General features: G+C 39.7%; 1 protein-coding gene across 1 annotated transcript in view; it reads right to left on the bottom strand.

Moving 5' to 3' along the window:
- Positions 1–455: 455 nt before the first annotated feature.
- Positions 456–27,607, bottom strand: part of kcmf1 (potassium channel modulatory factor 1) — a 103,858-nt gene continuing 76,706 nt past the window's right edge. Inside the window, exons 4-7 of the mRNA XM_052020478.1 lie at positions 20,153–20,254; positions 16,190–16,364; positions 7,985–8,267; positions 456–2,212 (exon numbers count right to left, since the gene is read on the bottom strand). Of these exons, the coding sequence (XP_051876438.1) occupies positions 1,951–2,212; positions 7,985–8,267; positions 16,190–16,364; positions 20,153–20,254 (822 nt within the window). The 3' untranslated portion in view covers positions 456–1,950. The remainder of the gene's footprint in view (positions 2,213–7,984; positions 8,268–16,189; positions 16,365–20,152; positions 20,255–27,607) is intronic.

The raw sequence follows: 27,607 nt of genomic DNA on the forward strand, positions 1-27,607 counted from the left end.
CTTAGGCATTATGAAAATTTTAAAAATTATAGTTTATATTAAGCATGCTTATTTTTAGATTTTTCATTATAAGCGAAATTAATTCAGATTGCACTCATGGTAGTTCTAGTCCTACTATACCTTTTCCAGTTTTATTGATGAGATGGAGTTGTAAAGCATGCTAGTTTTTAATTTTAATGTCTTCTGCTTATAATAGTATTCTTGTACATATCAAAAAATATCAAGTAAAATACCAAATTGAAGTTTCACAAAAAGTGCTATAAAGAAGTTTTAAACCATAGTCTTGGAGGCTATGGAAAGTGCTTAATGCACTGAGGAATTCTCTTTATGAAGGCTTGCTTTTTATGGTTGCTGAGCGGTCTAAACCAATGATGTAGAGGCAAATGCATGGTGAAGGCAGGCTTGCAGACATAAGCTTTGAGCATAAAGAAAGACGATCACTGTAGGACTACTGGTAAAGTCATGAAAAGCTGTGCGCAGTTTTATTTTCTTTGTATTCTATCTTTACATTCCAAAAAACCGCAGTCCCTGGCCTATAACCATTACGAAAGTTTTCTCACAAATTCATTGTACATCTCATTTTTTTTTACATATAGGATTAATAGTTTAGGCATGTAGGTGGCATGATTTCATCAAAAAGGCTAATTTTCACTTAGGAAATCAAAAAATAATAAATAAAAAGGTGCTAACTTTAGCATTTAGACTTCAAATTCTTAGATATAATATATATACTGCACACAATGTGATACCAAATCCTCAAGCTCTCCTGATGATAACTCTCCACAGACTATTTTAAAGCATATAAATGTGAAACCTTTAGAGAAAGTGTGTGTGTGTGTGTGTGTGTGTGTGTGTGTGTGTGTGTGTGTGTGTGTGTGTGTCAGAGAGAAAGAGAGAGAAAGAAAAAGGAAAAAGGGGGGCAGACAGAGAGAGCAAAAAACAGTGAGAAAGGGGGAAAGAGAGGGGGAGAAAGAGACTGAGTGGAGATCAGGGAAAATAAAATAAAAGCTTTTTAAAACCCTACCAAAATAGATTCAAGGTCTTTTTCCCAAAAAAGTGATTAAACATAAAAATGTCTGTAACTAGACAAAGCAACTAGATCAGCAATATTTAACAAAATTAAAATCATTACAACAAAATAGTCAAACGAAATGAATTCTTTTGCATTTTTCTCACCTAGGGCAAACTAACAAGACCCAAAAGTATTAAAGTCACTACACACTGGCAACTGGGCCATGTCATTTTCTGGTGCGTCAGGAATATGGAGGGGAAAAAAAAACAGCATTCAAAAGCTGAAATGTTACAAGATGATTCAACAGTCACCATGGTAATGGTAGACTCAGAACATTAACAAAGGATGGCATTGCGGAGCTCGCATTACAAGCACCATGATAAACAGCTGAGTAATGAGGTGTTCAATTATCCATTATTCAAGAGCTACATGTTTGAAAAACAAGCTCTTTGTGATTGCTAGTCATTTCTAGACAGGTAACCTTTAAATATCTTTTAGGAAAGCTTTGGGATTTTCTTTTTCTGAAATGACAAGGCTACTAAAACTCATGCACTCCGCAAAAAACCTCATGCAGTAGTTAAGGTAAACCATCCAAGCAGTTTTATTCATTAATATTCATAAATACACACAGCAGCTTCATTAGAGATTTTTCAATTTGTTTTCCTCTTCGGTTGAATGTGGAGTATTAGGAGAGCCTTTTGCATGTCAAGGTACAGGAAGCAGAGATTGCCTCTGGCACTGCTACCTACATTTACCTGCTAGAAGTAAAAATTAGTAAGTGGAATCAATTATCTTATTTTTTCTCTTCCTTGAATGTACACAATGTAACAAGAGTGACAGACCTGAAATTACAATCACCAACAAACCCAAAGATAGCTGTTGTCCACTTTCATTGGCAGTTACAGCACAGAGGACATTGTCTGCAAAGTGGGACATCATCAAAGAGGATGTGGCGGAGGCTCATTTCCTTTATTACTCTCTTTTAAATTTAGGTTTTCTAAAGCAACATCTAAAGGCATAATATCTACACAGCCAATAGCACCAAAATCTGTGAATTCCCCTCGTTCATCCTCATCTGAGGATGAGCTTTCTTCTCGCATCAGGGTGGAGAGGAGAAGCTCCTGCACAAACAGGCTGTGGTCTGCTCGCATCACTTTCCAGTGATTGACGTTCTCCTTCAGACATCTCGGCTCATTCAACCTGTGGATAGCACACGAGGTAAATTTTATCCAGAGTCAAAATGTGCAACACAAACTTCATATAGCATGCAGATTTCCTTCAACCAAGTTTTGTTTGCCTGCTCAAGTGTCAATCTTAAAACTTTTTTTATGCAGCACATGTTTTAATCCCAAATTTGCATAAGTTTCTAATTATTTTATAAATGAAAAAAAAACTTCCTATTGCAATTTAATGCTCTAATTGAATAAGACTAAATGCTTCTCCAAAATAATCACACACTAAAAAAAAGAGGATACCTGCATTTCTTGTGAAATAATTTTTTGGAACTACTGCAACTCAGAATAAATCAAATTGCAACAAATATTAAGCTTCAATACATCTTTTGTCTCAAACCTGTTCTCAATTCAGACACCAATGGCTCCAACCAATATAACCATATATTATGCAAGAATCACATGGCCAATTAATGCCTCATTTCAAAATCCAAATGAGCTTTCAGACCCCAAAATATAAAATACATTCCTCCATTGTCAGTGGTAGATCAACAGTCACAATGTAATCACAAGATTTTTAATAAAGTACTATGTTACTTCAAAATAGAGTGGTTTCCAAAGATCCAAGAGTAATAACTTTTTAGCCACAGAGACTGACCCCATCTGGAAATAATCAATCCAAAATGATCTCAATTCACTTTTAAACTGGGTTGTGCAACTACTTTGATCACCAAAATTAACATGCAACAGGAAAATAAATTCAGTGGGGCACACTAATTTAAACATTTTTTAGGCTCTAACAATGCCTGCAAGGATTACAATAAAATTATTAATCTATTCACATATAGGTATCAGATTAACACCAAAATCAAAAACATATTATGACAGAATTATAGAAACTTTGAACTGTTATGGTACAGGTGGTGGCCATTTGGCCTATCACGCCTGTTCCACTAAGTACAATCCCATCAGTCCCATTCAACCACTCTTTCCCCATAGCATTGCAGGTTATTCTCATCTCTATTCAATTTCATTTTGAAAGTCCTGATTGATCCAATTTCCATCTCCTGCAGCCGCAATCAATTCCAGATCACAACTGCTCTCCACAATGTATGTTCTTCCTCACATCCACCTTGTTACTCTTTGGCAGTAAAATTTTAAATCTAGTGCAGAAACATCAGCTTCCTTCCACTTATCCCGTATGTACTACTCTGCATTGAATGTCTTTACAATCTCTTTATCTCCAAAAACCTCAGCTTCTCCATTCTAACTTTTATATGAAATCCCTCATTCTTAGGATCATTTCAGTAAATCTTTTCTGTGCTCACTCTCGGAGCTTCACATCCTTCCTAGAGTGAGGTAACCAAAGTTGGATGCAATACTCTACTTGAGGTCTAATCAATGTTCTATACAAGTTCAACAGAACTTCATTTTATGGTTTCCAAGTTCAACTTTCCCTCTCTCCCCTCTGCCTTTTTGTCTACCGTCCTTCAGTCTGAAAAACAACCATTATCATTACTTTCTACTTTCTGCCTTTAGACCAATTTCCTATCCAGGCTGCCACTGTCCCTTCCATAAACCTCAACTTCACTAACCAGCTGTATTGAAAAGACTGAAATTCATAGTCAAATGTACTGCATTCCCTCTGTTGCAATCCATTCTTGAGTTCTTCCTTTAAAGATCTAGAAATTTAAATCTCTGCTCAGCAATGATGTTCAGCATAAGTTCCAGTGCTTTAGAAGTTTGGCTTTCTTTGCACTAATTATTTTTATCACTAGAATTTACGTCTATTCCCCCTAATATGGGACCACATACTTTGTTGATTGGCTGACATCATTTCATAATTACTAGATGAAATTTGCTGACTCTAAGAAGTGCTTCAGTGAAGTATTTTTATAAACTATCAAAACATTTACACGTGACATCTTTGGAAATGCTCATATGCGTCAAAGCATTATGCACTACCAAATTCCCACTGACATCCAAGATCCCTCTAATGAAGGCATTCCTTGGGATTATAACCTGGATTTACAGTGCACCCTCCAATCAACATATTTCAAAACCCAAGGGCACACTACATTGTTCATTCCAGTAATTAAAGGGAACAGGAATTGGGAGAAATTTGAAATGACCAGTCCATTCAGTAGTAAAACAGGAAAAGTTACATAGTCAGCACAGCGAGGACTGGAATATTTTGAGGAAAGGAATTACTATATTATTGATTATTAATTACCGCATCATTGGCAATACCAGCATTCCAGCCCTCCTGAATTTTACACTGGTCTGAGGAGGCAGCTAAGACTCAACCACAAAGGTGTGTCTAGTATCATATACAGTGGCATGCAAAAGTTTGGGCACCCCAGTCAAAATTTCTGTTACTGTGAATAGCTAAGCGAGTAAAAGATGACCTGATTTCCAAAAGGCATAAAGTTAAAGATGACCACATTTCTTTAACATTTTAAGCAAAATTACTTTATTTCCATCTTTTACAGTTTCAAAATAACAAAAAAGGAAAAGGGCCCGAAGCAAAAGTTTGGGCACCCTGCATGGTCAGTACTTAGTAAACCCCCTTTGGCAAGTATCACAGCTTGTAAACACTTTCTGTAGCCAGCTAAGTGTCTTTCAATTCTTGTTTGAGGGATTTTCACCCATTCTTCCTTGCAAAAGCTTCTAATTCTGTGAGATTTGTGGGCCGTCTTGCATGCACTGCTCTTGAGGTCTATCCACACCATTTCGATGATGTTTAGTTCGGGGGACTGTGAGGGCCATGGCAAAACCTTCAGCTTGTGCCTCTTGAGGTAGTCCATTGTGGATTTTGAGGTGTGCTTAGGATAGTTTATCCTGTTGTAGAAGCCATCCTCTTTTCATCTTCAGCTTTTTTTTTTGTTTACAGATGGTGTGATGTTTGCTTCCAGAATTTGCTGGTATTTAATTGAATTCATTCTTCCTCTACCAGTGAAATGTTCCCCATGCCACTGGCTGCAACACAAGCCCAAAGCGTGATCAATCCACCCTACGGCTTAACAGTTGGAGAGGTGTTTTTTTTCATGAAATTCTGCACCCGTTTTTTCTCCAAATTTTCCTGCATCCTCACCACAAAATTCAGCATCAGAAGCTTGCAAAGGAACATCTAAACAAGATTGATGCATTTTGAAAACAAGTCCTGTGGACTGATGAAGTTAAAATAGAACTTTTTGGCCGCAATGAGCAAAGCTATCTTTTACTCACTTAGCTATTCACAGTAACAGAAATTTTGACCTGGGGTGCCCAAACTTTTGCATGCCACTGTACACATAGGTCACACCAGGTAGATTTACACCCTTGAAGACATAGTCCAGTACTCACCATTACTGATACTTGCTATTTATTTCAGATTTTATTACTTAAATTTAAATCCCCCAAGTGCTATAGAAAGATTGGAACTCCAATCCCTAATCAATTGTTCAGATTTCTGACTGCTAGTCCATTCATTTAGCTAATGCCGGGAATAACTAAAAAAAACCGTAGTGCCGAAACTATACATTGGAACTGTGTAATGTGAACTTTTCCTGAATAACACCATCCCAGATTGCCACATTTTCAGGAAATATGTTTTGAGATTCTTCAGCTCAGCATTCTTGAGCTATAGAGTTAGAGACTCCAAACAACAGCAGAGAAGGAATTTTGGATCATTTATTCTAGAAAACAACCACACTTCAGAGGAGAGCAAATGTACAAGGAAGAGCGAGAGTGTAGAGAACACTCCAGCAGAGTTCAGGAAACAAACAAAAAATAGAGGAAAACCTACACATCAATCCTTTCCAATAGTTGAAATTTACTTGCTCCTGTGAGGATAAAGATGAAGATTGCAGGGAGGACAGCCGGAATGCTAACCAATGTATTATGGAGCAGGAATGGAAGAAGCTACAGTGAGAATAGACAGGCAGGCCCTAGGGATCAAGGATGGCTTGCTTCCACACCAGTTCTGAGGAATGGAAGATGGCTGCGAATTCTAATATGGATGGTGTTTGCACACCAGCTACAATATGGTTTTTGACAGAGCGAGGTCTTAGTTCAATGGCAAGGGGATGCAGTTGGAGGCCAGGTTCTACTGCATAAACTTAGCACACGCTCATATGCAGACTCAAACATTCCAAGTCCATGTAAACGCATTCTGACATAAACACACACATACTTGCCCACTCTCTTTTCCTTGACCCTCTCTCACGACTTCCATTTTGAATCCTTCCTCCTCCTCCTAATTGCCTCCCTCAGTCACCCCCTTCTCCTTCACTCAATTCATTCCCTTTCAGCCAACTACCTCCACCCTCTCAATTCCCTCACTAAACCACCCTCCTCACCTCCCATTACCGAAAATCCACTTCCACCTCTTCATTCTCTTGGAGTACAACCACCCAACACACTGCTACTACCTGTCATCTTCACAGCCACTCCCTGAAAACCAACAGGACCATCCATCTGCCAGTCCCAGCAGCTATGCTGCCCAAAGAGCCCAGCACCCCTTGCAAAAAAGCTTGGAAGAATCTTCAGCCATCTGCCCCTTTTACAGCTTCTGGAATATTGCCACCTCCTAGTGCTCTGCAGATGAACTGGTGAATCTCAGTGCACAAGTGACCAATTGATGTATGCTATTCATCTAGCAGGAAGCAGGAACATCCCACTCAGCTGCCATAACTCAGCATATATAGTGACTCTAAACCCATGGGGGGTTCCATGCACCACTACTAGGAGACAAGCCCGCTTGAGGAAATCTAACATCATATCAACTTGTGGGAATCTCCCGTTACCACTCAAAATGGAGACAGAGCACTTGAGATAGTATTGAGAATCTCAAGTCCACTCATTGGGAGCATGCAGAAGCCCAAAGTACAGAAAGAACACACCACCGTCCACACTAACCCCATCTTCCCCCTCTTCCATCAATGCCTCCTACCCCACCTGTGGCAGAATCTGCAGGTCCCATACTGGCTTAATCAGCTGCTTCAGAACCCACAGAACTTGTGGAAGCAAGCCATCCTCAAATCCAAGGGATTCCATGAGGATGAGGGGCAGACTGGGACAGAAAGGAGCAATACTGCAATTGAGCACTTAAACTGGAAGCAAGCAGTGTCTGTGGAAAAGATTAACAATACTAAGTGAACCAATTTAAATTTGAGGCACAAGGAGGAGTGGGGTCTGTTGAAAATACAATCCAAAGAGAAAATAAATAGAACTAAAGATCAGACCAAGGCAAGGGATAAGTCTAATACAGCCTTTTAATGGGCAAAACTTCCATTTAATTTGGAGAGAGGTTTAAAGAATGGTCTCCAGGAATCCCTTTGACAGTTTCAGTGCACATTGGTGTAAGAAGCATTGAAACAGAAAGGCACAGATGCATCAGTTTGGATGTCATACACACAACAGACCTGGATTATTGCTACACCTTCTGATGTTGCAATAAAGTGCTGAAAATGGCTACTTGCAGTGAAAATCAGATCACCAGATCCAGTTCAGGGTTCGCATCTTCTTCTATAGGTTATCTGCTGGTTGATTTATTCAGTGTTTTATCTCTAGATAAACTGCATATTTAAGGAATAAAAGATAAGCACTAAGCATATCTGTCAAACTCTTGCTGGCAATCAATATAGGTGCTTCCATTTGTAACTTCATGCAGAAAGATAAAAAAGTTAGTAAGCCAACACCATTATGTAAATATGATTACAAAATGACAGAGGGAAGAAAATGTAAAAATGTTTAACGTTCATTTTGTTTCATACGGCAAAACGGTTTCGTGAGATTCCTTTGCAGCAGTTATTCTTACCTTGTGAGCAAGAACTGGGAATTTTGGGAGGCTTGGTGACTGTTTTCTGTGGTGATTGTGTTGTTGGTCACTGTAGTCTGTGTGACTGTGGTGCTGAGACTGCCTGTGTTGGTGCGTCTTGTTGCATTACGTGCAGATTCCAGCTGTTGTCGTGCTGCTTGTGCCTGCTGCCTCTCCAACTGCAGCTGCATCTGCAGCTGTTGTAATTGAGAAGCAGAAGGGCCAGAGGAGTTGAGTTGTCCTCCAGCAGAACGTCTCACACCTGATAACTGCGATAACAGTTCTGCAAGAAATACAAATAAGTTATTTAAGACCAGATTGATATCTTGTCAAAAGACAAACAAGAAGTACCAGAACATACATTGCATGTCTATCAGTACCTGTACAGAAAGAAGGTAATGGTTCAGTTGTTGTTAGTCAAATTGAGGATGACTTGCTCCTCCTATAGTGAAGAATGCAAAATGCCTGTGTATAATATCTTTCAACAAGCAATGGCTGATGCACACTAGCTACCACATGGTGTTGACAGAGTTAAATCTTAGTCCAGTGAATAACGTGAATGGGCTCTGCTCCATGGACTTCCACACAAGCATCTCCCCAGACTAACTGCGTCTAAACACACACTTACCATGCACAGAGATACACAAAAAGCCGCAGACTCTTATTATCTCACCATGCCTCCATGCACCCCACCTGCAACCATCTGCCCCCCTCTACAATGAACCTCAGTTTCCGCTCACTTGCCATTTCTTCTCAGACCTCTCTAATCCCTACTAGTTCCTCTCTGCCTTCCTAGTGACACCCCCCCCCCCCCCAACAATGCAGTCTGATATTGGCAGACTATTGTGCCCAATGCTCTTTTACCGGATGATGGACCTCTTCCCCTTCCTGCCCACCACCCTTACTACCCCAAGTGGATTGTGCCATAGATTTATCTTGAAGGGGGTTTTTAAGTCAGAATTTTACAACACAGAAATAAGCTCTTCGGCCCATAGTGTCTATGCCGATCATCATGCCTTATCTATATTGATCCCCTGCCTGTATTAATTCCATATCCCTCTATGCCTTGCTCATTCAAGTACCTGCCCAGATGCCTCTTAAATATTGTTACTGTTCCTGCCTCCATCCCTTCATCTGGCAACTCATTCCAGATACCAACTAATCTGTGAAAAATTTACCCCTCATATCCCCTTTAAGCCTACTCCATCTCACCTTAAACCCAGACCTTCTAATTTTAGACCCCTCTACCATGGGAAACAGATACTCTCTACCCTATACTCTCTCATAATTTTATATACCTCTAATACGTCACCTCTCAGCCTCTTTCGCTCCAGGGAAAACAGACCTAGCCTATCTAATCTCCCCGATAACTCAAGCCCTCCAATCCAGGCAACATCCTTGTGATTCATTTCTGTACCCTCTCTAGCTTAATCACAATATTCCTACAGTGTGGTGAACAGAACTGTGCACAATACACTAAATATAGCCTAATCAAAATTTTCGACAACTGTAACACAACATCTCAACTCTTGTGCTCAATGCCAGGGCCAACGAAGGCAAGGATGCCATATGCCTTCTTCATCATCCATCTCCGTGTCACCACTTTCAGAGAATTATATACATGTACGCAAGGTGCTTCTATTCAACAACACTCCCCAGGGTGCTGCCATTCACTGTTCATGTCCAGGCCTGATTTAACTTCCCAAAATGCATTACTTTGTACTTGTTTGAATTAAATTCCATCAGCTGTTACCTTGCCCATTTTCCTAGTGGATGTTGATCCTGTTCTAACCTTAAAAACATTCCTCACTGTCCAGTACAGTGAAGAAAGTTGTCTAAAGTTACACATTTGGTGTCATCTACAAACTTTACTAATCATGCCACCTACATTCCCCTCGAAATCATTAATATAAATGACAAACAACAAGGGACCCAACATCAATCCCTGTGGTCAGAGGCCTCCAATTTGAAAAACAACCCTCCACTGCCACTCTCTGCCTCCTACCACCAAGCCAATTTTGTATCAAATTTGCTAACTCATCCTGGATCCCATGTGTTCTAACCTTCTGGACCAGCCTCCCATCCAGGACCTTGCCTTGCTGAAGTCCACGTAGACAACATCTATCACCCTGCCCTCATCATTCCTTTTGGTCACCTCTTCAAAGAACTAAATCAAATTCATGACATGATTTCCCACACACAAAGCCATGCTGACCATCCCTAATCAGTCCTCACCTTTAGAAATGCAACTAAATCCTGTCCCTCAGAATAACTTCCAATAACTTTCCCATCATCAGCCTGCAATTCCCTAGCTTATCCCTACTGTTCTTCTTAAAATAAAAGCAGAACATTAGCTATCCTTCAGTCTTCTGGTACCTCAAATCTCTGCAAGGCCTCAGCAATCTCTTTTGCTTCCCACAACATCCAAGGAAACACCTGGTTAAACCCTGGGGATTTATCTACCTTTATGAGTTTCAAGACCTCTATCACCCTCTCCTTTGTAATGATGCATCCTTGGATGTTACGGGAAGTAAGAGAGATTGCGGATCTGCTCCAGGATATCACTGTTCCTTCCCCTGAAGCTTTCGTGTCCTTCTCCATAGTATATAAGTTCAAACATGCTCCTTTATTCAGAACAGGCTGACAAATGTGCTATTTCAAACCTCCAGCATTTATCAATCCTTAATGGTAGTTACTTCATAACTTGTTTATGAAATTGTCACCAACACATAGTTAAAAGTCCCCTGTGCAAAAAAAAAAATCGGAGATGCCTAGAAATACATTGCCAGCCATCAATGATGAATATGCCATATAGGATGCTGACTTGTACCAGAGTCAGAATTATGAAAGACTGAACTGGGATTAGCAAATCCAGTATAAGAATGATCCAAACATTTAAAGTAGCAAGCTTTTAATTACTAAGCCCAGATTAGCCACCACATTGACGTGAATTCTAACCCAGTGGAAAAGTAGGGAAACACTTGGATAAAGTGTCTTGGTTGAACAGGAGATACCCCAATGGTTTCCTTCAAAGGGAACCAGAATAGATCCAATTATGCAAATTATGCTTAGACTGCCATGGTCTACAGAATATTCTAAAAAACCTCTCCTACACATCCATCAAAAAGTGGGCGAATGACCTGTTCCTCAACTAGATTGCCTAAAGACTAATAATGAAAAGTGTTGGTTGAAACAGAATTGTTGCTGAGGCAGAAAGCAAAACAGCAGACAACAGACATGAGAGACTGTTTGTTGCTCAAGATTCCAGCATCTGCAATCTGCTGGAGAAACTCAGTGGGTCAAGCAACATTTGTTTGGGGGGGGGAGAACTGTTGACATTTTGAGTCAAAAGCGTGCATCAGGACCCAGAATGTCGACAGTTTTTCCCCTAGATGCTGCTCGACCTGCTGAGTTCTCCAGCAAACAGTTTGTTGCAAACAGTCAAGTTGACCTCAAGTCGATTGTACACAACATCAATATATTGGTGTATAACCAGCTGAGAACACTGGCCGCTGAGGTGCACATAATTTGCGCCCTTACCTAAATCATATCAGGAAAGTTGAACCTGCAGAAAGGTTATGTTGGGATTCTAAATGGTGTGGCCCTGTGCATGTCACAGCTGTCACAAGTGAGTCAGAACACAATTAGGCCCAACTGCAAACATGTAAAAGACCCCTCTGGCTTTCAGATGAGCTCCCCAAGGTGAACTCAGCCTTGATTGAGTTGGTAAATCAATACCCACAGCTTTGTTGTTTGTCATGTATTTTGATTGTTCATGACATTCAAAGGCAAATTCAACTGCAGCATTTGAAAACAAAGACCTGCTGGGGTATGGGGCAAGAACTGCAGAATGGGACTAATACATAGGCTGAATGGCCTTCTTCAGTGCTGTGTCCCATAATTCTGTGAACTATAGGCACTCCTACAACCATCTCTGCCAACTCCTGCACTGTTAAACTTGCATGACTGCTTGGCTAACACCTAAGATTGAACAAGAATAAACTTTAACTGTTTAAGAGTTTGACAGCTTTGTCCTCTACCCTTAAATTGTTCTTTTGCCATTGATAACATCCCTTTCCCTGGAGATTGTCTGACTGTATTAAAATCAACAATTGCTTCATTGCCAAGAAAACTGATTTGGATGTTGGCAAAGGTTATGTTGAACATTAATTTGGAAGATTTAAGCTTAGATCAGACTGGAAATAAATCACACCAAACAAACTGTGTCCAGTACAACAGAATATATTTAGGATCCAGATAGAAAAAGCTGAGGCTGTGTTTCAGAGCAATTTTGTGGGGGTGGTTGACCATCACTCCTTCCAGAGATACCACTTAAGTTATTGCAGCAGGTTGTACAAACTTGGGTTTTACTCCCTTGCACTTGGAGGACTAGAAGTATTTCTACCTAGTTACTTAAAATAGTCAATGGATACAAATGTAAAATAGCAGTTGCTTCTGGTAGGAGAGTCCGGAACAAGATTTTTGTCTATCAAGAGCAACAATGGATATGGTTCAAAGTCAAAGAAATATAAAGTCATTACCAGGATCTAACTGAATAGCTGCACAGGCTCAAGAGTCTAAATTACTAACTCCTGTTCCTATGCCAAGGAAATCCTTGAATGAATTATCTGATCTGGGAATAAGTGCAGATGTGACAAGAGATCAAGTTGCAAAAGTCATGAAAGCAGCAGAGAATCACTGCAAAAACCTTTGATTCTGGATACAATTCTAGGAGTTGACATGGTTTGGTATTAGGTCTGTAAGTTTCTGAACGTAAGAAAAACTATACATCTAGAGGCTGATGCCTCAGAATAATAAGAAAACCTGCCAAAGGAACTACATGAGGCTCTGCAATTTGAACCAGTTAACTGATAAACATTGCAAATTTTCTTGATAATTGATCTCCTCAAGACAATAGAAGAAAAAAAGCTGCTTCAAATTAAGAACATTTTACACTTCCAGCCTTACTTCGGAGACCTCAGCATAAAATCTAGCTGATACAACAATGTAGTACTGAAGGAATCCCACAATGCCAAAAGTGTTATCTTTAATAAGATTAAAGTATGGGTCCATCTGAATACTCAGGTGGAAGAAAAGGAACCATGGCACCACTGAAGAGGAGCAGGAAGCTTTTCCTCGATGACCAATATCCCTTGCTGTGCAAAGTGGCTCCCAACTTTAAAAAGTTTATTTATTTGGTTATAAAGCATTTTAGAATAACCATGTTCATGAAGAGCACAATATAAATCTAAGCCTATTCTTTGTGGAGAGTTAAACACCCGATAACCCATATCCCTCTACATCTTAAGGGACAGCATCAATTATTTTCGCATGCTGGTTCACTGAATAAGGAATTCACGACTCTAAAAGATACATGACTATGGAATAGAACAGTTAGTTGGTTTATAGCAGCAATAAAATATAATTGCTATATTCAATGTTTCCTGATGCACCATACAGCTGATGAACAGTAGAGATTTATCCAAGTGCTCAACATTTTAAAATAAAAAACATCAAACCTCAAACTTTATTAAATTGGCAGTCAGAACCTGACAGGCAAGCCAGCATATGAGGTAGTGAGGCAAAAGGGACAGAAAGGTAAAGAATCACAAAAGTGACAATGGACTTAGCAATTCATTGAGCTAGTAATTGTGCACAGCCCAACCAGTTATACATGTAAAGAAAATGGAGAGGAAGTTAAACAATCAAAAAGAGATGCAAAATATTTTCCAACAATAGTTAATATTTATTAATTCAGCAGATCTTTTAAGTTCTCAATTTCAAAGTGAACCAGATGAGTTTTTACAATGATCCTGTGGTTTCACTTTATCTCAGATTTATTCAAATGATTTTAACTTCATCAGTTACCATGAAGAAATCTGAACTCATCTCCCCAGATTGTTTTCCAGCCTCTCAATTACTATTCAAGCACATATCCATAGTGTATAACTGCAATAAAATTGTGGAGGTCACTAATTTTCTTTTCCACTTTTCAAATCAAGGCTTTTGATTGAAATGAATATAAATTGAAATGTTTTATGAAAAGTTATAAGCCCATTAGCACATTACACTCAAGAATCTCAAAGCCTTGCTTATCAAGACCTCACCATCTTCAAACATGGAACACCCTACCCAATTCAGACCAATCCCCATCTAATCAGACCAATCTCAGTCTCATCATCAAATCCACAGACAAGGGAGATGCCGTGGTAGTCTGGCACACTGACTTCGACCTTGCAGAAGTCAGATGCCAACTTTGACTCCTCCTCTTACCTTCCTTTGGACCATGACCCCACTGCCAAATACCAAGCCACTGCCTCCCAGACTGTCACAGATCTCATCACATCAGGACATCTCCCCTCTACTGTCTCCAACCTTAGTGTCCCAACCCGCACTGCCCACTCTATCTCTGAGCCAAGACTCATAAACAGGACTGCCCTCATAGGCCCATTATTTCTGCCTGCGTTTTACCCATGGAACTCATTTCTTCCTGGACTCCACCCCATCGCTCCATCCAGTTCCTTTCCATTTATATCCGAGAAACCTCTCATACCTTCCACCATTTCAATAACCTCCAATTCCCTGGTCCCAACCAGCTTATCTTTACTGTGGACATCCAATCTCTATAAATCTCCAATCTCCATCAGAACGCCTTAGGGCCCTCCGTTTTTTTCTTGGTCGAAGACCCAACCTGTTCCCCTGCACTAACACTTTCATTTGCTTGGCAGAACTTATCCTCACCCTTCACAACTTTTTTTGATTCCTTCCACATTCTGCAGATCAAAAGGGTAGCATTGGCACTCACATGGGCCCTAGCTACACCAGTCTTTTCATGGACTACATAAAACAGTCCTTGTTCCAAGCATATTCTGACACTATCACCTCCCCCCACCTGCTCCTCTGCTAACCCTTTCTCTGCTAAATCGAAGACTGCATCAATGCTACTTTCTGCACAACTAGTCAATTTCATCACCTTTGCCACCAATTTCCACCCTGCCCTCAAATTTACCTGGAGTATCTCTGACATTTTACTTCCTTTTCTTGATTTCTCGGTTTCCATCTCAGGAGATAGACTTCCCAAGAAAATCTTCTAATAAGCTCACCAACTCCCACAGCCACTTCAACTGTACCACCTCCTATACGCCTCTCCTGCAAGGATGCTATCACTTGCACAATTACTCTGTCTCCACCGCATCTGTTCTCAAGACGAGGCCTTCTCCTCTGAGGTTTGTGGAGTGTCTTCCTCTTTTCAGAGATGTGGCTTCCCTTCTGCCATAGTTGATGGGGCCCTTGCTCATTCCCTTTCCTCAAACAGAACAGCAGAAGTGTTCCTTCACCTTCACCTTTCACGCCACCAGCCTCCGCATCCAACATATCATCTTCTGGAATTTCTGCCAGCTTCAATGTGATCCTACCACCAGTCACATCCTCCTCTCTTCTAACCTCTCTTTCTGCTATCCAAGGGATCACTCTCTTCCTGACTCCCTGGTCCACTCATGACTTCCCATCCCTGGCACTTTACCCTGCAACCATAGATGTACCTTCATCTCCTCTTTCACTACCATCCAAGGACCTAAACAGTCCTTCCAGGTAATGCAGAGGTTCACCTGTACCTCTTCCAACCCTACTGCATTTGATGCCCTGCAATATGACCTCCTCTACATTGGTGAAACCAAGCAGAGCACCTGTGCTCCGTCTGCAACAGCCATCTTGAGCTTCTGGTTGCATGTCATTTTAACTCTCTTTCCCACTTTCACAATGACCTGTCTGTCCTCAGCCTTCTCCATTGCTACAGAGAAGCCAAACGCAAATCGGAAGTACATATCTTGTGTTCCGCTTGGGTAGCTTAGAAATCAATGATATGAACATTGAATTTTCCAACTTCAGGTAACTGATACTCCCAGTGTTCTCCAAGCATATTCAATCATCCACCTTGTTTTTTCCTTATGTTCACCTTTCCATCCCAATGACAATGTTTGCACTTCCCCCTCAGTCCTGATGCAGGGTCTCGGCCAAAAACATCAACTTACAACTTTTGCCTCCACAAATGCTGTTTGACCCACTGAATCTTCCAGCATTGATTTTTTTTGTTACAGATTCCAGCATCTACAGTCTCTTTTGTCTTCTTATCCAAGCAGTACTGCACAACTATATTTTTAGGCCATAGGCCATTTATCATATACATCATTAGAAATTTAAACTCACCAGCTATTGGATCCATAGCTTCCCTATTGCTTGGAGAATATGAACTTTGTGAGGATGAAAGTCCACCAGTGGAACTGCTAGTAAAGTGCATGTTTGATCTACGAGCACGTGGTCCTCCAAGGCCTCGGCCAGGATGAAACATCCTACGTACATGTCGAACACCACTGGATTCATCATAAATAATTATTAAGGAAATGCAATAGATGGCAAGAAAAATTTCCAACAAATTAAAATTCTTGAGAATACTTGCTGATTACACCTTCAGTGTACCCCCTCATTACAGCAGATCGGGTAACACAAATTCAACCTTACGGAATTCACAAATCACTACCAAATAATTTGAGATACAGAATAAAAATTTGCTCTCACGGATTTTAAGTGAAAAAATAAATAAATGCAAAATGTACACAGAGAACTGAACAAGTTTATCATGGACAACGATTGCAGGCTGAGGGTTCACAACGAGGAGGCTACTTAAGGGATTAGCTTTGGAAATCGACAAGTCAATCTCTTCTATTGATATTTGCACAATGATAACAGGCTGCCATTTCACAGCGAGAGACCACTTAATAGATTTGCTTTGGAAATGGACAAGGCAATCTCTTCTATTATTTCTTGTACAACAATATTTTGTTAAACAATGTAACATCCATTTGTAGTTAAGTTAAAAAAAAACAAGCCTTTCTCTTGGCGACAGAGTGCGCACTTGGGTGCATTACTGTTGAGAAAAAACTTCCTGTTGAAACACATCTTCATTTATAACAAGGGATTTAATGGGGAAGAAAGGGCTCAGTTACGGAAAATCATGATACAGGCCATCTTCTAAGAACATAACCCTTCTGTAACACGAGGGGTACTCTGTATTTTCTATCATGAGCACCTGTCACTCATGTAAGTGATAAAGGATGCAAATGTTGGGGTGCTAAGAAAGCACCCTTGCTGATCAGCTGCACTGTTTCTGGTAGACACTTCAGGATGCATTGCTACTTCACTATAGATAGGAGAGGGAGAGGAGAAAGAGTGGGGAGGGGGCTGTGGATGGGGTACCAACCAAGCCAATCATGTCATATTGGACATTATTGAGTTACAAGAGCCACAACCATACTGGCAAGGAGGTATGTCATCATGTTCCTGGTTTGTGGCATGTAGGTAGTACAAAGGCTTTTAAAAGGAAAAAGAAGTTGGTCATCAAGATGCTCTTTTAACAGTGAAAAGGCAAAAAATACAATGCATCTTATAAATAATAAGTCAAGACTAAGAAGTGGTTTATGTTTATTAAAAATATACAAGTACCCAATTTCAGACAAGATTACTTATAATCATAGTGCACTGTCTTGGTGGCTTATTGTCGCACTTTATCAAATCGGTAATACTATTTTCAAATGGTCGTGGACTCTTGCTCCACCATTCATCAAGACCATAATTGATCTTCTACCTTGGTGTCATTTTCCAGCACTAGTATGCGCTGATATTCTTGATAGTCAAAAATCTCTCTCTGCTTTGAATGGACCAAACAATAAAGCCTCCACCACCCTCAAGATTGAGAATTCCAAAGGTTCACCACTCTCTCAGTGAAGACTTTAGTCATAAACAACTTATCCCTTATTGTGAAATGCTGTCCCCTGGGAACAGACTCCATTGAAAAGGAAAAACACCTGGATCCCTTTGAACAATGAAATCTTTCATTTTTTTTAAACTTTAGCGAATACAGTTACAAAATACTCAATTTTTCTTCATACAGCAAACCTGCCATTGCTCAGACCAGACCAGTAAATCTTCACTGCACTCCATCTAGGACAAGTACATGCTTTCTTGCGTAGAGATTAAAACAAGTGTAATACTCCAGGTGTAGTCTCACCTTGGCCTCAAAACTGCAATAAGACCTTAATCCTGTATTCAAATCCTCTCGCAATGAAGACTAACATAACATTTGCTTTCCTAACCACTTGCTGAACTTGCATGTTAACCTTTATTGACCTGTGCACAAGCACACCTGGGCTTCTTTGAACATCAACATTACCCAATCTCTCACCATTTAGCAAATACTCTGCTTTCTGTAATATTTTCTAAAGTGGATGAACACGCTTTTTTTCAACATTATACTCCATCTGCCAAGTTCTCACCCACTTAGCTTGTTCCCTGAACGCCTCTTTGATCATCCTTGCTACTCTCAATCCTACCTGGTTTAGTATCGTTGGCAAACAAGAAAATGTTCGTTCCATCAGCCAAATCATTGACATAGGTTGTGAATAATAAGGCCCAAGGACCAATCCATACAGTACCCGACTAGTTACAGTTTGGTGACCTGAGAAGGATCTATTTATCTAAACTCATTGCTTTCTGGCCAATAATCAAATCCTAAACCATGTCAGTCTATTTCCAATTCCAGGTGTTCTAACCCCGTTTACCAACCTCCTGTGTATGCGATCTTTTCAAAAGATCATATCCTCAAACTGAAACAGATTAGTCAACCATTTCCCTTTCAAAAATCCATCAAGGAGTTCTGTTATTACAGATTTCATTGTAGATTCCAGCATTCTCCCTGCCTCCGACATTAGGTTAACAAGTCAGTAGTTAATTGTTCTCTCTCTCTTTTTTAAATAATGACGTCACATTTGCTACCCTGTAATCCACAGGAACAATTCCATAGTTTATAAGACTTTGGAAGACTATCAAAATACCCATTATCTCTAAAACCACCTTTGGGATGAAGATCATCAGGTTCTTGGGACTTACCAGTTTTCAAGCTATTATAACTAATACCTAGTTCCTTCAGTTCCTCACTCACGCCAGACCTTTGCTTAGCTAATAGTTCTGTCAGGTTTTGAGTATGCCCATCAATGAAGAAAGACACATAGTAATTGTTCAATTCCTCTGCCATTTCCTTAATCCCCATTATAATTTTTCATGTCTTTGTCTGCAAGGGGGGAAATGTTTGCTCACTAGACTTTTTCTTTTTACATAAATGTCTTCCTGTCCAATACTATGTTTCTCACCAGTCTCCTTTCTTATTCTACTTAGAAAATTAATTATGTAAGCCAGAAAAGTTGGGCTATATGCCTGATTGAAGACATGGGTAAGCATCACAACAGCAGATAGAAACCAGAGTGACAATCAACTTGTCAAGAATTGAACACTAATTTAAAATTAGTCAATCTTTAGTGCAAAGGGGAACAATAATTATTCACACTTCTAGCAGGCTGTGAATGGTCAAGAGTGGTCTGGTTGAAATGCACACAAAAACAGTCATGCGGTTCTGGTCCCATCGCAAACTTTATATGACAACCCTCAATGGAAGCTTGTTAAGCTGTAGGATTTTAGGTACTCAGCCACAGCCTATTTGCCACTAGAATATCCCCCAGTTCCACCTTACTTCCCACCAGTGAAACCTTTATTTAGGTCAGTCACTTCTAGGATCAACTTTATTTGCTTTTGTTTACTTTAGCTAGCACCCATATATATCCAAAATTATGTTACCAAATTAGATTCTAAAATAAGATACACATTCCTATCAACAGTTTTCTTGTCAACTTCATAAGCTTCCTCATTATATTTAACACAATGAATTTAAATTCATTATTTACAAATCTCTAGAAAAAGAGTATACAAGAATTACATCACTAATTCATAAAAGGGGAAACTTCTTACAATATTGTCAGCTGGCAGATTACATGATCCAACCAATCAGGCAAGGAAATGTCTCTAAAGCAAATGTAATAACGGGATGGTCTGCAAACATTTCCTTAAATAAAAGAAGATATAATACAAAAATTCAACACCTCAGTGGCACAAGCAATCTACATTCAACACAAATTCTATCGAGTTGCCTTCTTTGTTTTGTTGCTTCACAACCTTGCTGAGAAAGTAATCTATGAAAAGTTTCCACTTTAAAATCTATGCAACCAGGTGTACAAAGTTCTCCTTTAGCTACTCACAATGAACTTTATACTCAAAAAAGGATATTAAATCTCTAGGAGCCCTGTGTTCAAGTGTAAGATGAGCTGCAAAGTCGTCTGTGACATGATTAGGATCCCCTCCAGGTAATGCTGCACAGATTGGACAAACCTGCAACACATTAAAAGGAGTTTAACAATCACTTCTAATTATTATGATGTCCAGAGTTCAGACAAGTGCAAACAATTACGTTTTGAAATGTGTAAAGTCTTATATTCACTAAAAGGGACTGAACTATCTTGAGGAGTGCAGAAAAAATTGAGAGAGAATAATTATTGGCATATCCACAGATTCAATCATTTTACATGCATGTACATTAAATATATATGAATTATATACTGGAGTAAGCAATTTGGCCGCTTGTCCCTGTGCCTTCAATAGACACAGGGACAATCCAACCCATAACCTCAACTCCACATTACTACCAATGAACACCCAGTAACTTTCCATCATCTTGTTTTCTTTTTATTTTACTTTCCGACATGAAAACCCATAGACCTTTCAGTTTCCTTTATATATCATCTTTTCCATGGTGTGTTTTTTTTTGGTCTACTTGGATCACCTTTACTACATTGTATTCTATTCTTCTGTATCTCTTCAACCAAGATGACGCTGTATATTATTTATTATTGGTTGGAGGTTATTCAACCCTTTCAAGTCCATAATAAAAACAGAAAATACTGGAATACTCAACAAGCCAGGCCGCATCTGTGGGAACAGAAACAGATTTAACATTTCAGGTTAAAGATGTTTCTTTTGTCTCCTTCCTAGTTCTGACGATGGGTCTTCAACCAAAAACAATAAATTTGTTTCTCTTCCCACAGAAACAGTCTGACTTGCTGAGTATTTCCAGCACTTTTTTTTTAAGGACTTCCAGTATCAGCAGTTTCTGATTTTCCATTAAAGTCCACTGTTGGATTTGCTTTCTTCCTCCCTCTTACAGCACCACTAATCATAATATTATATCATCATTCACTGCACAGGATGATCTATAGACAGTTATAAGCCTGACTCCTCTTCTTACAGATGCCAATGAGCTTGTTGCATTTTGTTTAATCTATAGGACTATCAATGGCCAGAAATTGGAATGCTTACTCATCCTTTCCAGGATATTAAAGAGCAAACATTATCAATTATCTGTGAACAAAGAACAACACGGCTATTTTTAGGTGATCAAAAACATTAAAACTGTTCCAGCTGTAATTGGTGGATATATCATATTCATACAACTAACAAACCAAGGATTATTGTATTAAAACTACATAAAACTATATCAGAATAACAATTGAAGATTGAAGGATTAAAAAACATTAATATTTCATGATCAAAAATTAAATGTATACAAGTAAAGCAATACTGCCCTCAAATGATCATGTGCAGTGAGGTCAAATTCCATCTGATAATTACTACCTAGATGGTAACTTATTTAGCCATGGTACTTGTGTACTGATCTGGTGAAGATAAAGACTGCCTATGTTGGTTTCTAATGTGAAGTCACATTTCACCCTTGTGACACATACTGGCACACATCAATAGAGGAAGGAAAGGAAGGAATCTTGAGTGCAAACATTTATGACAAACAACCTGGGAAGCTGCTGTAAAATCTAATAACCAGAACATGCAGAAAAATACTGCCATTAAAAAAAACTACATTTTTCCCAAAGGATGTATCTTAAAAATAACCACTAATTAAATGTTCATCTTGCCTATCATTTAAAAATATTAGAAGGCAGAAATGTAAATACCCTGAAGACAACTTTGAAAGCCATCCCACCTTGAATCTTGAAGCAAAGTCTCAATATATCCAGGAAAACCAGAGTAAAACGTTGAATTGGGATTGAAAGCGAGAGCAAGAAAAACAAAGGAGCAAGAGGGGGGCTTAAAGTTCAACAATCTCTACATGTGAGTATCCAGTCTCTGTAAAAATCGGAAAATTAGTAACCTTATTAGGAGGCCAACATCAGATTAAAAAAAAACATCAAAATACAGGCTTTCCAGTGAAATCAAGACTAGGTTTGCTTTGCTTGCTGTGCTAAGCTTGCAGTTATAGTAAGCACCAGTGTCCTCAAATTTGAAAGATTTTAACCAAGGCTGTCATTCATGGTCAGTTCTGAGCAACTTTGGAAAGTGGATGTTAAGCAATGACAAATAATGCTCAGCTGTGATGTGCTGTTCCCCATCCTCATGGAGAAGAAAAAACCTACTAACATCATAGCTCTAACACTGATGGACAAGTGAATGAAGAATTAGAAGGGCTGCAAAGTAGCACAGCTAATAGAACTGCTTGTTTGCAGTGCCAGGAACTCAGGATCAATCCTAACCTCAATTGCTGTCTGCATGGAGTTTGCACATTCTCCCTGCGACTGCCTGGGTTTCCTCTAGGTGCTTGGGTTTCCTCCCACATTCCAAAGATATGTGGTAGGTAGGTTGATTGGCCACTGTAAATTGCCCCGAGTGTGTAGGTAAATGGTAAAATCTGAGGGAAGTTCATGAGATTAATGGGTAGTTGATGGTCAGCGCGGACTCGGTGAGCCAAAGGGCCTGTTTCTGTGCTACATCTTTCTATGACTCTGAAATATGAAAATACAGCCTATGGAAGAGTAAAGAGTCTCCAAGGATAAAACAGCAAGTAAGTGAGAAAACAGCAGAATAGATATTATTTTGTTTTTCCTTTAAAGATATAGGTTTGACGTTTGGGCAACAAATTTCCAAATAAACATACAGCACCATTCTACTTAAAACTGCATTAATCACAAAGATAGTTTTAAACCTCTTCTAGCACAATGAAATTGTTGGTAACTTAACTTGCAGCCATATAATGATGTTTGCTCTATAATGCCTTGGAGAAAATGTACTTCCTATGTTGATCAAAATAAGAAGAATGCAACAGAATACTCTTCACTTGCCTGGACAACTCACAAGAAGCTCAACACCACCCAGGACAAAGTAGTCTGCTGATTGGGATCCCAAATTGTATCCACCACTCATGCAGTGTGGATGTAGTGGGAACCATCTATAAAATGCATTGCAGTTACTTACCCAGGCTACTCAAACCACTTCCCAAACCCACGACCTCCACAACCAAGGACAAGTGCAGCAGGCAGATAGAAACACTAGCACTTGCAGGTTCCTCTCCAGGTTGTGCATCATCCTGACTTGGATATCACTGGTATTTCATCATCGTTGGGTCTAAGTCCTAGAATTTCCTCCCCAACACTTCAGAAGTAGCTTCTACATTAGTTACTCCACTATGGGAGTAACTTCTGCAGCAATTCAAGGTGGTGGCTCATCATCACTGTTTTGAGAGCAATTAGGGGTGGGCAATAAATGCTGGCACGAAAATGAATAAAGAAAAACTTTTCCTTTTATTAAGTTTATGTTTTAGTCTACCAAATATTATCTCCTCCCAACAACGAAATCCAGTCAACAGTTTCATGAGTATTTCCTATAAAAATTTTAAATTTTATCTTACAAAAAAAACATGCCTAACCAATTAAAGGTAACCTATCAAAAAACCAACTTTTTTCATAAGAGAAGTGATATCCTGAAGCATAATGACATTACAAAAGAGGTGGTATTAGCAGTCTTGAAGTGCATAAAGGTGGATAAAACCCCAGGGCCTGACCAGGCACATCCTAGGATATTGTGGGAAGCAGGGGAAGAAAATTGCTAGGGCCCTGGCAGAGATTTTTGTACCTTCATTAGCCAAGGGTGAGGTACCTGAAGACTGCAGAATAGCTAATGTTGTGCCTTTATTTAAGGGCTGCAGGGACAAATCACGGAACTATAGGCTAATGAGCCTTGCATCAGGGTAGGAAAGTTACTGGAAGGGATCCTGGGGGACAGTATTTATTTGCATCTGCAAAGGCAAGGACTGATTAGGGATAGTTAGCATGGCTTTGTTCATGGGAGATCATGTGTCACAAATTGAGTGAAGTTTTTAAAGAGGTGATCAATAGGATTGACAAGGACAGGGCAGTGGACATTGTCTACTTGGTCCTTAGCATGGTCTTTGATAAAGGTACTGGATGGAAGGATGGTTCAGAAGGTTAGATCACATTGAACCCGGGATGAGATAGTGAATTCAATACAAAGGCTTTCAGAAGATGGTAGTGGAAGGTTGTTTTCCAGATTGGAGGCCTGTGACCAGTGGTGTGCCTCAATGATTGGTGCCGGATCCTTTATTATTCATCATGTATATTAATGAGTTGGAAGTCAATGGAGGTGGCACGATTATTAAGTTTGCAAATGACACTAAAATTGGTGGTATAGTGGACAGTAAAAAAACATAGTCAAGGTTACAACAGGATCAACAGCTGGGAAAATGGTCTAGGGAGCAGCTGATGGAATTTAACTCAGATGAGTGCAAAAGGATGCATGTTGGGAAATTAAATAAAGCCAGGACACAGAGTGAATGGGAGGGCTATGGGGAGTGTTACTGAACAGAAAGACCTTGGATACAAGTACATGGTTTCCTGAAAGTGGCAACAAAGGTAGACAGGGTGGTGAGTGCGTTTAGTATGCTTGCCTTCATCAGTCAAGTATAAGAGTTGAGTATATATCATTGAGCATAAGAGTTGCGACATCATGTTACATTTGTACAAATCATTAGTTAGCTGCAGTTGCAGAGCTGCATGGAGTTCTGATCAGAAGGATGTAATTAAGCTAGAGAGGGTGCACAGAAGATTCACAGGAACATTGCATGGACTGGAGAGCTTGGGTTCTCAGGAGAGCTTAGATAGGCCAGGAATATTTCCCCTGGAACAAAGTAGGCTAAGGGGTGACCTTATAAAGGTTTATAAAATTATAAGGGGCATAGATAGGGTTATACAGCAATGAAACAGGCCCTTCAGCCTAACTTGTCCATGCCAGCCAAGATGTCTATCTGAGCTGGTCCCATTTGTCTGCATTTGGCCAATATCCTTCTAAACATTTTCTATCCATGTAACTGTCCAAGTGTCTTTTAAACAATGAAATTGTACCCACCTCTACAGCTTCTTCTAGCAGCTCAGATCATATACACACTACCTCGTGAAAAACTTGCCCGTCCCATTCCTTCCCTCCCTGGGAAAAAGACTGTGACCATCCACCTTATCTATGCCCCTCATGATTTTATATACTTCTGTAAGGTCACCCCTCAACCTCCCATGCTCCAAGGAAAAAAGAACCAGCCTATCCTTATAACTCGAGCCCTCTAGTCCCAGTATTATCCTTGTGAATCTTTTCTGCACCCTTTCCAGTTTAATAACATCCTTCCTACAGCTGGGTGATCAAAACTGTGCATAATACTCAAACTGTGGTCTCACCAACAATGTAGCTGCAATATGATGTCCCAGCTCCTGTACTCAGTGCCCTGACCAATGAAGGTAAGCATGTCAAATGCCTTCTTCACCACCCTGTCTACCCGCGTTGCCATTTTTAGGGAAATGTATCTATATCGCTAGGTCTCTTTGTTCTACAGCACTACATCCAGGATCCTACCATTTACTGTGCAAGTCCTGCCCTGGTTTAACTTACCAAAAGGCAACACCTCACACTTGCCCATGTTAAATTTCATCAGTGGGCCCACTTTCCTAGTTCATCTAGATCCTGTTGTAATCCTAAATAACTTTCTTCACTGCACCACCAATTTTAGTGTCATCCCACACAGTAACAGTCTGTATCCCAAAGGTAGAGGAGTCTAAAACAAGAGGGCATAGATTTAAGGTGAGGGGGAAAGATTTAAAGGGAATCTAAAAGGCAAGTTCTTCCACACAGAGGGTGAAGGATATATGGAACGAGCTTCCAAAGGTGGTGGCGAAGGCAGGTACAATTACAATGTTTAATAGACATTTGGACAGGTTTATGGATAGGAAAGGTTTATAGAGATAATGGTCCAAATGCAGGCAAATGGGATTAGCGTAGATAGGCTTGTTCAGCATGGATGAGTTGGGCTGAAATGTGTGTTTCCATGCAATATAACTCTATGAAACTCTAAGCAATGTTTAAAGGTTAAATGCATTTTTAGAAAAGGAGTTGCAGTTTCTATAGAAAAATATAAATAGTTTTGTACTCAGGGCAAATGAAACTTTAAAAGGGAATGATACGAGTTGACCTTGAAAATACCACAAGGGGGCAGAATATGTACCTACTGAACCTGCTCCTGATAGTAGCTGTCCGATTAACTAAACTTGATCTTACTTGCCCTTGATTGATATCACTTCCTTTGCTCAGTCTGCTCATTAATTGTAGCATTAAGATTCTGATGGAGAAAAGATATAACTTTGAAGGCTTCTGATTTACACATTCTGGCTTTTGTTTTCTCTTATAGCCAGGAGAGCTGTGTTGCTTAAATAGAAGGAAGTTACTCCGCCTACTCATGCTCAATGGTTACGAGATGTTATGTCATACTTGAATCTAGAGAAGATTCATTGTTCAGTTTTTGAATCTAACTTAGACTTTCAAACCCTGCGGGGACCTTTTTTGAATTATTTTCAAAACCATACAGCACAAAACAGGCCCTTCGGCCCACCACGTTGTGCCGTCCATCAAACCACCCTCACACTATCTAACCCTTTCCTCCTGCATATCCCTCTATCTCACATTCCTCCATATGCCTATCCAACAAACTCTTGAACCTGTCCAATGTATCTGCCTCCACCACCACCCCAGGCAGTGCATTCCATGCACCAACCACTCTCTGGGTGAAAAACCTCCCCCGACATCTCCCCTGAACCTCCCACCCATAACCTTAAAGCCATGCCCTCTAGTCTTAAGCATTGGTGCCCTGGGAAGGAGGCGCTGGCTGTCTACTCTATCTATTCCTCTCAATATTTTATATACCTCTATCATGTCTCCTCTCATCCTCCTCCTTTCCAGTGAATAAAGCCCTAGCACCTTAAGCCTTTCCTCATATTCCATACGCTCTAATCCAGGCAGCATCCTGGTAAATCTCCTCTGCACCCTCTCCAACGCCTCCATATCCTTCCTATAATGTGGCAACCAGAACTGAACACAGTACTCTAAGTGTGGTCTAACTAGAGTTTTGTAAAGCTGACTAAAATATAGACATTGGCTGACATTGTTATGTTTCAAGGGTTTTTCCTTGTCTTTTTCATTAAACAGCTTCGGTTTCTGGTAGGGGGAGTAGATTTTTTTTATAATAAAATATTCCAATTTTCCCTTTATTAACTAACTATTACATGTGATTATTAATTTAGAGTATTGTGATCCTAAGTATGATTTAACACAACGTATTTAGTATTTTTTTTACTCTTTTTTGATGCATGTACTCTGTACTTTTTTCATGGATTTAATAAAAAATATTGTAAAGAAAAGAAGATTCTGAGGAAGTAAATATATTTTACTTTAATGTAACTCAAATGAAAGTGTACTGGATCAAGGGATTTTTTTTTGAGTAGCCTACTGAGATCCACATCCAAACTTCAACACCTGCAAGAGAAATTAGATTTAGTATTGGCAGCA

The sequence above is a fragment of the Pristis pectinata genome, chromosome 7 (assembly GCF_009764475.1).
Source record: "Pristis pectinata isolate sPriPec2 chromosome 7, sPriPec2.1.pri, whole genome shotgun sequence".
NCBI classification, from domain to species: Eukaryota; Metazoa; Chordata; class Chondrichthyes; order Rhinopristiformes; family Pristidae; genus Pristis; species Pristis pectinata.